General features: G+C 39.4%; 1 protein-coding gene across 2 annotated transcripts in view; it reads left to right on the top strand.

Moving 5' to 3' along the window:
* LOC107220661 (formin-J) overlaps positions 1 to 11,033 on the top strand; it is an 89,078-nt gene extending 78,045 nt beyond the window's left edge. For both annotated transcript variants that reach the window (XM_046743244.1, XM_046743243.1), the window contains exons 3-7: positions 3,703 to 4,204; positions 6,085 to 6,357; positions 7,303 to 7,453; positions 7,592 to 7,811; positions 7,898 to 11,033. In XM_046743244.1, coding sequence (XP_046599200.1) covers positions 3,703 to 4,204; positions 6,085 to 6,357; positions 7,303 to 7,453; positions 7,592 to 7,811; positions 7,898 to 10,087 — 3,336 coding nt within the window. In that variant the 3' untranslated portion in view covers positions 10,088 to 11,033. The remainder of the gene's footprint in view (positions 1 to 3,702; positions 4,205 to 6,084; positions 6,358 to 7,302; positions 7,454 to 7,591; positions 7,812 to 7,897) is intronic.
* The last annotated feature ends 1,362 nt before the right edge of the window (positions 11,034 to 12,395 follow it).

Below are 12,395 nucleotides of genomic sequence, written 5' to 3'. Positions count from 1 at the left end.
TAAATTATTATTAAATACAGGTTATACGATAATAATTCTATGACGATGTGTGTGTATAAATTTATCAAAATATCTTACCAATTTAAAGAGGATGAATAAAATTTCGATGAAACTTACCGCGTGGTTGTAAAGCTTATGTAATATCATCGGCGTTCGGTGCATAATTGAAGCTTAGTCGATAATAATCGCGGGAAGGGGGAGGGGAGGAGGGGGACAGGCGTTTATGAATATTGATATTGATGATTTTGCCGATTACCCATCTCGTGTATTTACACATCGAATATCTTTTCCTCGACGACGGCGTCTACGAAAATTAAATTTCTTTCTCTCTCTCTCTCTCTCTCTATCTATCTCGAAGCGTTCTTTATTATTTTCCACAGGTTGGTTGTTTTTTTTTTTTATTTTTATTTATTTATTTTTTATTTTTTCTTCTCTTCATCCGTACTATTAAAAAAACATAGCGTTATACGTTACATGTACGATAAAAATTAGACGCAAGACAGAAATTTCACATTACTGTACATACTTATATCACGTTGTAAAAAGTTGTCAACGTTTCGTTTGTACGTATCGTATGCCGTATATTATTATTATTGTTGTTGTTGTTGTTGTTGTTGTATACAAAGTATATATACATATGTAGGTGTATTTGTCCATACAGTTATACCGTAGGGATGATTGCCGCCGTGCAGCATCGGTGGTAACAGATTGAAAATGTATTCCGGTGTTGCCATGGCGACCCTTTCACACCCCCGCGTTCATTCCCTCGACGCCCCGACCAAACACACATCGATAACCTATCAATTCACAAACACTATTAACCAGTGGCCAAATGTGTCATTTAATCTATGCATACGTATGTACCCATGTGCGTATAAACACGGTTGCACCGTGTCGCCGTCGGGTTGGTAGATATTATACACATTCCATTGCCGACGGTATATAAACGCTATGCGGTATTGTTATCATCGTTGCATACGTACGCGTATAATACGTATGTTAAATCCACGTACACACGTATGTGTAACGGTATGTGTGCGTACATAGATGCCTAGTTCGAAATTGCGAACGAACCGCTTTTGCCTTTATTGCGCATTGTATGCATGCGTAATACACACACACGCGCACTCGCGCGCACAGAGGGAGAGAGAGAGAGTGAGAGGGGGGGGGGGGGGGGCAAAGACGTGTAACATATAGGTGCGTACATATTATACCCGACTACCTATAAATGCACGGCGAATATCTCTCAGGGATTTACACACGCAGCACCTGCAGCTGCTGCATTGTGGGTGATATTTTGTCCGACTGGATTAGATTGTATGTAACAGTGCCATTAGTAATAATAATTATAACAGAAACAGCAACAATAACAATAATAATAATAATATAAATTCTGAGGAAGCAACGCGTACTGGGAATAAATTGTGCAAGATTTTGAAAATATACTACATATAGGATATGTTGTCAAACTCGTAAAAGAAAAGGAAGTGGAAATTGATATGTTCGATTACTCATTGTCACCTGATCAGGACTATATACGTACATGCGTACATACTAATTGTAAGTTGAGCGAGGGTGTTAAAAATAATTTCTTCGATTTTTGCTCGCCGTAACATTTGGTATGCAGTATAAATCATTGTCACGTATGTTCCCGTATACTAGTTGCGTATAAAAGGCGTTCTATATTTATATGTAATTAATATGCCTATGTGTACGACTTAGAGAATACATTTGGCGACCCACAAACAATGTGTATACGTATGTGTTCCGTACTTTCTTATACACGAGCATAATATATGCTCGGTGCTGTAAAAATATTCTACATATATCTGGTATACGTAGGTCATTTATAATGGAAATCGGCTTTTTGTATAATATTATCCTCTCCGGATGCACAGTGCAGACACGTAATTGAAGAGGTGACAATTTCCTTGCACGCGAATTTCTGCTCCCCTTTAATTAATTATCGATTAATATCGATAATAGTTACATGGATGTTTATGTAATTTAGCCATTTTTAACAGTCACATGCTCGGCTATTTTTTATATATTAAATACATGCGTTTATATAATACACACACACACACACACACACGTTATTTCATACATATATATATAATCGAATATATAGTCGAATTAATGTGTGTATGTATTATATAAAAGCTACGGTCAGGTAGAACGCCCGGGGGAAAGAAAGAGGGGTTGAAAGGGGTTCGGTATATGCGTACGTACAGCAGAGAGAAACACAGGGTTGAAAAGAGAGGAAAATAGAAGTGGAAATGGTATGGGGGATTGTGGGAGGACGAGAACGCGTGTGCATGAAAAGTTAAAAGGAAAACGGCAGAACGCCGCGTATCCGAGATGGGATGGACGGGGTTGGCGGCTCGGGAAGCCGCCGGTATCTCCACGTCGTTGAAAAGAAACCAGAAGATCGGATAACTGACGCCGAGTAGCAAAGCGGTGGAAATAAAAATCAGAATATGTACACGCGTTCGAAGGCGAGAAGGTATTAATTATTTGCCAGAATCCTCGAAATTTTGCAGGACAAGAAACAATAAAAAGAAAAGAGAAAAAAAACACCTCGCAAAACTATATTAAAAAGCATTCATTTTTATTGCGAAAATTACGTTATTAGGGCGAATTGAGGAAGAATTATAAAAATTAATACTTTTGTTTGTAAGTAACACTAACGATGAATTTTTTTCTTTTTTGTCTTTTTCTTCTCAATTTCGTTGGTCTTTTATTCGCCGAAAGAGGTTCTGTAAGGTTTATAACACTTGCTCCAAGGACGATATCTTTCTTATGCTATATCGATTTAGTCCGGGGGGTCGACGAAAGTTGCGGGAAAACGGGAGGAGTAAGAAGAACTGAGGAGAGACGGAGAATGAGGATATGGGGGTTGATTCAGGGGATGGAGGGGAATCCCCTAAGAAGAGGGTGAAAAATTGTCGAAAAGTTTTCCCTCCCTGAGAGCTATAAATTAATCATATATAACGAGGCTCTGCGGTACCGGAGCTGTAAGGAAGGGATGATCGCTTACTTACCTTAAACTCCAGTTTTATTTATTTATTGTTTCTTTCATCCTCCCTTTTGTAATCAAAGTTCAATACTTTAGTTATCTAAACTCGTTCTCAGAATTTTTGAGTATAGACATTGAAACACGCTGTTCCCACCGAGGTTCCAACGTTCAAATAACAGATTTGATTTTCCCTAAACCATTAACAAATAACAAATTCAATTTTCTATCGTTCTCCGGACTTCTCAGCTCGTGAGGTTCGATCTTATCAGTCGTGATTCGTTCGTTACTTTAGCGCAAGTATTCCTCCACCTATTGCCGAATGTGGACAAGTTTACGCGTTCACACGATACTAGCTAGGGTAAAAAGAACTCGCCGATATCGTCATCCCGTAGGGCTGTAGAGGTCGTTGAAAGCTGGGTCGGCAAAGAAGGTATCGACCGAAGCCTTTTTCCTTGGGTGCAGGTACCTGTAATACCGTTATTCGCGCTGAATTTCGGAAGATTAATTTAATTTCCTGCTGGAAAATAAACAAATTGGAACGAAGAAAATCTATATCTGGTACACTTTTCGTCTTCTTTATCCGTCTGCTTCAATTTCGATGAATCTAAATATTGGATATTATAATAGAAATTTTTTATATACAATTAAACTAAGGAATATAAATTTGATTTGTGTTTTTTCAGGACGAGGTGCTGACAATATCGGAGAAGGTCGTGGTCCGGGTAAACGATTTGGTCACGTGGTTGTCCCCGTCCTTGGAATGGTCCTGGGGACGGGAAGTCGTCTCGCCTCCGGGTTCGACGACGTCGTCGTCGCGGGAGACGAGTCCTCGGAAGGAGGACAACGCGCCGTTACCCCAAGTCCTGACGGACCCGGGCATAGACTTCTCGGATGTCGAGAAGCAGCAGAAGGAGTACGAGAGCAGCCTTTACGGTAACCTCGGGAAGAACCCCGTCGACGAGCAACCCGCCCAGACCCGCGTCGTCGTCCTTTCCTACCCCAGATACTGCAGGTATCGGGCCCTTCTTCGTCGACTCGAGGGTGCCGAGCCTTCCTGGCTCTGCTCTCCCGTCGCCGCAGCTCTCGGAGGGTTCACCGCTCTCCCCGGTACCAGAGTTCTCTTCTGCAGGGACACCTTCGACTACCCCGACCTCGAGACCCACGAGCTACTCTGCAATCACTTGGGTAAGCGCATCGATCGGGAGATTAAGTCGTCGATTTGACAGTCGTGAAGAAAATTTTTAATCGCTGTCGCTCTGCAATTACTGGAATAATATTCTTTTATATAACGAGGAATTCGTAGAGCTTGCTGAGGTCATTGCGAGTCACTTGTATAACTATAATCTACGGTATAAATTTTTTTTGATATCCTGTGATTCTGTGCGATACGAAATCACATTTGCGATGTAGAAGTCGATGAGTTGGTTAAAATCGATTTTAACGAATCGGAAGGATTCATTGATTGATTTTCAAGCCCACGGTCTCTCTAAAGTCAATATCCATTGTACCCGATTTATTTATCCCACGTTACTTTGTTTTATTTTATTTTTCATTTTTCTACGTTTCTCTATCGCCATAAGGGTTCAATTGTCCCACGGCGTAACAAACTCGACGCGACCCAAAACATGGTGACAAAAAATAAAGCAAGCAAAAGAAACAAGAGTACACAGAAAAAAAAAATAAATACCGACCGACGTTCACCTTTGAAATCTCAAACAGAGTCAAGTTTTACATTGAAGAGTGAAAATCTTTGTTTTCGACGGCTGTCGAAAACAGCGCAATCTGTCTGTCTTCATTCAATTCAGGACCCTTTTGTCAATTATATCGGCTATTCGTAATTTGCACTTCTTTGTATAATATACATATATTATAGTTTTATTATAGAAATCTTCGATGTAACACAATGGAAAGTCAAGCTGTTGCGTATGTGTATGTACATGCATATCAGAGTATAGAGTGCTTGAAAAGATTCGAGAAAATTGTTAGAGAAATTTCCTAAGTATTAGAATGTTGATGAGAGAATTCCTGACTCGTATTAGCAAATTCGCTGTAAATTGAAACTCTCGCAAAGTCGTTATAGAATTCTCATCCCGCGTCGATGATCGACAATATCTTATCCTCTCCTGTAAATGCTTGATCGTTATTTCTGGTTCTAATATTGAAAAAGAGCGGCAGAAGCTACAGTTTTATGTTGTGACTAAATATTCGAGTAAAACGACGCCGTGAAAAATGAGTAATATGTAAATGTAGACCGTCGTTCGGCCCGACAAAGTCTTTTACGAAACGTAAACAAAGCGGCGTGGCGTTTTGACGCCTCGTGTTCTGAAGTCGCAAGGCGGCCCTACGCCTCTATCTCTCCCCCTGCCCCCCTCTTATAGGGCCTTATTTCGGGTGATTTTGATGCCGATCGCCAGGAGTCGAGGAGTAGGAACGGCTGAACCGCGACTCGCGCCCCTTACTCGTCAGTCCACGGCTTGAATTTGGCCGTGATCAAGCCAGGGCGCGCGTTTAGTTGTTTACGCGTGGTCGTCGCTGCATTACACATTGTCGGAGGATAGTAGGAACATGCGTGCCAACTTGACCACGGACAGTTCGAGAAGACGTCGAAAATCGAGGACCAGGAAGGCAGGAACAGTTCAGTGGATCGCCGATCGTCGATCAAACTAGCAACGCGATGCCGATTTTAATGAGGATATCTCTGCTGGACTATCGCATTACCTATTTCAAAATAATACCCCACTCGTGTAGGTAGAATCGCGTCAAAACGCGTATTATAATGGATTTTACATTCACGTTAATTTGCATACATTGTAATATAACGTTCCAATTCGCAACGTCCCGACGTATGTATGTATTTTCATCTACGTACGATGAAAATGCTGCCGGAATTTTTTGCACCGAACATTCTAAACACGCGCATCGCGTGTTGCGATATATGTAGAGAAATGCGGAAATGCGGTTTATAAGCCGAAACAAACGACATTAGGTAACGGCGTAGGTGTATACTTTTATTTGATATTGTTATACATTTTTTTTGTACCGTTATTTTTCCTCTCGAATTTTAGCGCCCAAGCTGAAAGGGAGGCCTCGAAGAAAACGAAAAAAACGCAGCACGTCACCGGGAGAGTCGAGCAACGAGAGCGAGGCTTCGGTCGCCTCAACCTCGAAGACAGTTTCCGCTAGTATAGTCCCTGGACTGCGACCACCTTCGTCCGGGGTGCGAAGAAGCGAACGGAAGGCCAGCGGTGAGGAGAAGAGGTTCATATCTGACGTTCAAACCTTCATGAACTCCCGGGGAACGCCGGTCGGGAAGATGCCGCTGTTAGGATACAAACAAAGTAAGTATCTGCGTAATAATATCCAGGTCCGAATAAACGAACGAATCAAATCCATGATTTAATATTTTTATTAAAGAAAGGAATATTTAATGTAAAATTGATACACATTTGTGCACCTATAGACAGGCCTGCGAAACGTGTAATATTTATCGGTATATATGTACAGAGAGGCACGCGGCGACGGCCGACGCGACGGTCGACGCCTTTGCACCCGATTAAATCCGCGTGACCCGCTGAGGTCGTATAAACTTTATTGCTGCTGTCCTGAGTGTGACAAATGCTAATGAATATTAACTCCTTTTCGGTTATTTTCGCACTCCCAACGTTGTAATATTGAAATACCGTTTGAATGTTTATTATTTGAAAGCTTATTGTTTTTATACTTGTCCTTGTTCTTCGTTTTCACTCTTCGTCTCTCTGCTCTTATAGTTAATTATCGTTCTGATCTGTAACTAGTAGAATAATTAATGCCAATCCAATTGATTGTATATTATTGTGAATTTGAAATTACTCGTTAAAAAATGTTGGCGTTTTATAAAATTTAATTTAAAACAAGGGAATGTGTATCTATTACCCGTACACGTCAAGTTGTCGAATTATATGAGTAATACTTTTTATCGTTATCATCTCCCGTGCAACAAATTATTCATTGCCGAGCAAAGTTTTGCGGTATATTTATAGAGCAGGCATTTTTTTTTCCTTCCAAGACTAATAACTTGACCACAGAACGTAGGCGTAATCAAAAACAAGGTTTATGTTGATTACACATGGATATAAGCACCTACCCTACCGTACTTCCTGAAACAGATTGTAATAACTTGGAGGATGGAGAAGAAACTTTCAGAAAATAAAATCGTTTCTACTAGTTTGGTGTGGTTGACAAAAAAGAATCAGGAATTTGAATTGAATTTAATCTAATGAGATTTTCTTTCTCTTTTTCAACAGTCGATTTGTTCTTATTTTACACAAAAGTTCGAAATCTGGGCGGATACGAGTCTGTCAGTGCTGGAAGATTGTGGAAGTCGATTTACGACGAAATTGGTGGAAACACAGGATCGACCAGCGCTGCCACCATAACCAGGAGACATTATGAAAGGTAACATAAATTATATGGAACTTTGACGAAAAGAGAATGGTGTTCTTTTGTAAAATGAACATTCAGTATTTGTTAATGTGTAATCGGTGGTTACTGATTTCAATTTTTGTATGTCATGCTTATTGTAAATGCCAACAGGCTGTTATTACCTTTCGAACGGCATCAGCGAGGAGAAGAGATAAAAATCAGACCAGCGCATGGCAGGCGGTCGAAAACTGGTAGCATGTCCGAAGAAGCTGAAGTTAAACAAGAATCAGAATTACCAAGTCCTTCACAAACGACACAAACTTACACGACCACCACGAGTACTCCAACTTCGCCGACAGACACTCCACCTTTGCAGTCAATACTTTCAACGGTAAGTTATAAATTATTTGTTGAATGGACCCATTTCACTTTCAACTTGCATGCAATGCATTAAAAAAAATGTTATTATTCTTACAGCCAATTCTTCCTGGGGAAAAACCGAAGGCAGAAGTTGGAAAAATCTCCTCGCTACGTAGCGTAAGGGTGAAACCTGAACGGCTTAAATCGCTAAATACAATAATAGCAAACACAGTAACACCTAGCAGCCAATCTAGCCAACTACCGAGTCCACCGCCGTCTTCCAACACGCCTGTAACAACACCCACAACACCGCCTCCGACAACACCGAATGACGGTCAAAGCGTTTTGGAAAGACAGTTAAACAGCCCGTTAATATTTCACCAAGTACCTTCTTCGCCAACACCCCCAAGCCTACCAGTCACCAATGTCAATAGTGCAAATACGAATGCTACGGCGGTCGTGACGCTGACTCCACCACCGGAGAAGGATATAAAAGAACTGAAGCTTGACCCCAAGCAAACGTCCCTGTTGGCACAGGGAAAGGAAAATATACCGGTGTTCGGTGAAAAGACAATAGTCAGCCCAAGATCACCGGAAGTAATTGATCTTGAGACTGAGACAGACTCGAGTAGAGATAAGATTATCATTCCTAGCTTGAAGAAGCGAAAACTCGAGATATTGAGGGAAGGTGGACTCGAAGTAACCGCCGTTGACTTAGAGTCAAGGCCCAGTGTTATTCAAGCGACGATTACACCTGTCGTTGTCCACAATCCTACGATAAAGCCTATAGAAGAAAAGACTGTTAACGCCATTGCTAATCCGATAGTAAATAATTCTAGCACTAAGCTAATCTCAGTTACGGTAACTCCAGACATTAGCCACATGCTACCATCGCCTCAAGATAATCAAAGTTCTCAGCCTTGTGTTCATACCCCACATCAACAGCAGCACCAATACCAACAGCTGCAATCACAGTTGCTTCACCAGCAGCAACAGATACATCCACAACTGCAGCAGCAGCAGCAGCAGCCACCTAAACAACCTACGAACAACAATACTTCTATGAGCAATAACAATGTTGTCAACAGCAGGGTGATAAATCTTGGGAGTTCCAACAACTCAACGCTGCTACAATTGTACGCTAACGCAAACGTCACTCCCTCGAATAGCAATGGGCATATATTCGCGGGTCAACAGCCGCCGAACGGAAGAATACCACCACCGAAAGTGACGCAATCTCGATCAATATTTTCTCACAGTGAGAAAATGGTGTACGGAAATCCCAAGGAAATTTTGATGCCTAATAAGTATCAGCCTGTGCCCGTTATGCTTCCGCAAAATAATGTGGTGAATAATTCGTCGGATGTCTTGGACCTGACTCGACGAGCTCAGGAAAAGCCGGCGTTTTCCAGACCTAGTTTAGAGATTGTTAGAGTTCCGATTGTCCCAAGACCCAATCCGCTCAATTTAGATATAAAGAATACGGAAAAAGTGCAATTGGAAACACCAAAAAAAACTATCAATTATCCGAACATGCTTGACTCGAGAACCATGGTGTCCAACAACCTAGAAATCACGCTAGTTAATCCCAGTCAACAGAAATCTCAGCCTGCGGTGACACAGCAGCAACAGCAGCATCAGCACATATCACAGCAGATTCAACATGTAAAGAATAGCATTTCTCCTCAACATAGGAGACAGCAACATGTTAATGGTAAATATCCTCTCAGAAATGAGGCGGTGTCTCCGTACACACCGAGGAAGCCAAATCACATGGTGATACCCAAAATACCTAATATCCCAAACGTACCGAGCCTCAATCATCTAAATAACATTGCCAACACGCCATACGCTAGAAATACATTGCAACAGCTCGTTGCGGATCGAAGAAAGTCCGAAGCACCGAAAGAGCATTGTAGGATAAACGAAAGTGAAAGATGCATGATAGGCCAACAACAGCCGCAGCCACAAACACAGCAACAGCAACATCAGCAGCAGCAACAGCAGCAAGAACAGTGCGAAAGACAAGGAGAAGCGCAGCAAAGACATTCCGCTTCCAATTTCCATCCTTTACCACCTATGCCACCTAATTCAGCTTTTCTCTCACAGTTACCTAATCACGGAAAGTTCTTACCCATGCTAGACCCAATGTATTATTCTGCACTTTATAACGGTGTGTTTCCATTACCGATACATCCGTCAGCAACGTTTTTTCCTCCTGAATTGAGCGCCTATTACAAGGAATTCCTTGACCAACCCGCAAGACTGGCGATGGCAGGACAGCCCACTGTCCCGACATCAAAATAATCCCAGGGATCTCCAAAAGATAGATGCTCTCCTGTTTTGTCGAGAAGAGAGTGAAACTGTACTGTTCTTAAAGAATCCGAGATTTTTTCTCACCTGTGTTTCTCCATTCTTGTTTTGACTTTTTTTTCTAATCCGTATCAATGAATGAAATAACTGCATTGCTCTGCACATCCAAGAGACAGAGCTACAGTTATTGTTCTTTAAAGTGTTTTTTGTTTTTTTTTATCCAACTCGCGTATGTATTTAATAAGTCAATTTGTTACCCGCGTCATTACTGTAATTAATATTTTTGAACAGAAGAACGTTCATTATCGTTTGTAATATGCTTGGTGAAATGATAGTGCAGGGAGGCTTGTTACTGGTGTTGTATTATAAAAGTTTTTCAACACCGACGATAATCAATTCTATGACAAAGATTGCAGTGATCATGTTTCATACAAAAGGTGTGTGAAACGTAAATGACCGCTCTGCGTTACCATGGAATTGATCAATGTGTCAATTGTAGCCAATACCATTTTATTCCTGCAAGGACAGCAGGTGAGAAAAAAATGTAAACTTTTTGAAGATACATGGCTTAAATTAAGCGGTACTGGCTTTGTCCGCCTCTGATCGATCGTGTATAATTCATTCGCCAAGTTTCTTCAATACTTCTGCAATATTTGCATTACAAATGATAGCGAAACACATTTTGATTTCTCTTGCTTTTTGCTAAACAAGATCTGGTTACGAAATTGGATTAAAAAGAAAAAGTAGTTTTTCGTCGAGGTGTATTTTTAGAGTAGTCTGTGATTGGCGGAAATCTAACAAGTTGAATTTATTGTTTTTTTTTTGTTAGTTTTTTTTTTTGGTATGTCAGAGTTTAAATAGTGTTTTTCAGTTTAAAAACCCTGTGATAAAAAGGTTGAATGAAGTATTATCAGTAGTTATTCGGCCTTTTTTTCTTGAATGTGTCAGAAAAAAGAGAAATGGCAACTACCGCGAACTATGAAATTTCCACTATTTTATGTTCTTTTCTTTTTTAATTTTTTAACAATTTTCAAACGCGTAATGTGATATGATACAATTGATAACGGTGGCCATAGCCTCCATTAACAATGCGGAACTCGTGAGGTGCAAGTTTCTCGTTCTTTAATTATTATAATTATTATTATCACTATGATTATTATCATTACAATTGTGTTTAAGTTAGTTGATTTTCGATGTACCGACTAGAGTAGATGTAGAATAGAACTCTAGAATATTGTATGTGTACAAGGTGTAATAGCAGTTAAAACTCTAACAAGGAGCATATGTATACTTCAGAATGCTGTAGTTTGTATTGATGAACGTAGACAGTATACATATTATAAATACAATAGCATAATGTATATAATGTATATATGGTATAAATGACGTGTTTTTAAGTTAGTTAAATTCAGCATTATCATTGAATATTATTATTATTAATCAGTTAATTCGTAGTTAATATTATTATTATTATATGAATAAGATTAGTGTATGCATACAATATAAATATGTGTATGTGTGTTTATATATATATATATATATATATATATGTATATATACACACGTATAAATATATTACATACTTGTTGAACAATATATATATATATATATATACGTATAAACATATATATTATCACAATATATTCATCGTATAATTATAATAATTAGTATACATAACGAATATATAAGTATGTCTAATTATTTGAACGTAAGGCGTTTCTTTACGAGTACGGTCCGATTATTAATCGTAACGCAAATTATCACGAACAGATGTTGATAAATGTTTATTTTGAAATCTGTGTCTTTGAAATACTATTGTGAATATTTTTGTGACGATTCAAATGAATTGAAATCGTACCCGGCGGCTCGATTCTTGATATATGGCGATCGGGAACACAATTCCTTGAGAATATATTGGATTTTTTAATGAGATGTTAAAAATGTATAGATGGATTGGTGAAATGGAACGCGGAGTGTACTCGTATTTTGTGCCCTTTACTGCCACGATTTAATAGTAATATCCTGAAGAGTTACAGTATAAATATATCATATACAGCCACGCTTTCGGAATTTGTGAATTTATCGTCGTAAAGAAAAAGGAATGCATATTAACAATATATACACACATATGCATGTAAATTGTAAGGGCTTGTGAGGGAGAAATGTGCCATACAAAAACTAAAATCTTTAAAAAAATAAAAAAATAAGAAATGCTTGTATAGCTGGATATGAAAATCATACAGCTCTACGATATTATAAGGTAGTAAAAAATACTTTGAATAATAGAGTATTTCTTATTGTT

Source organism: Neodiprion lecontei, chromosome 6, assembly GCF_021901455.1.
Source record: "Neodiprion lecontei isolate iyNeoLeco1 chromosome 6, iyNeoLeco1.1, whole genome shotgun sequence".
NCBI lineage: Eukaryota > Metazoa > Arthropoda > Insecta > Hymenoptera > Diprionidae > Neodiprion > Neodiprion lecontei.
The sequence above is the reverse complement of the archived record's forward strand: the minus strand, read 5'-3'. Positions and strand labels throughout refer to the sequence as shown.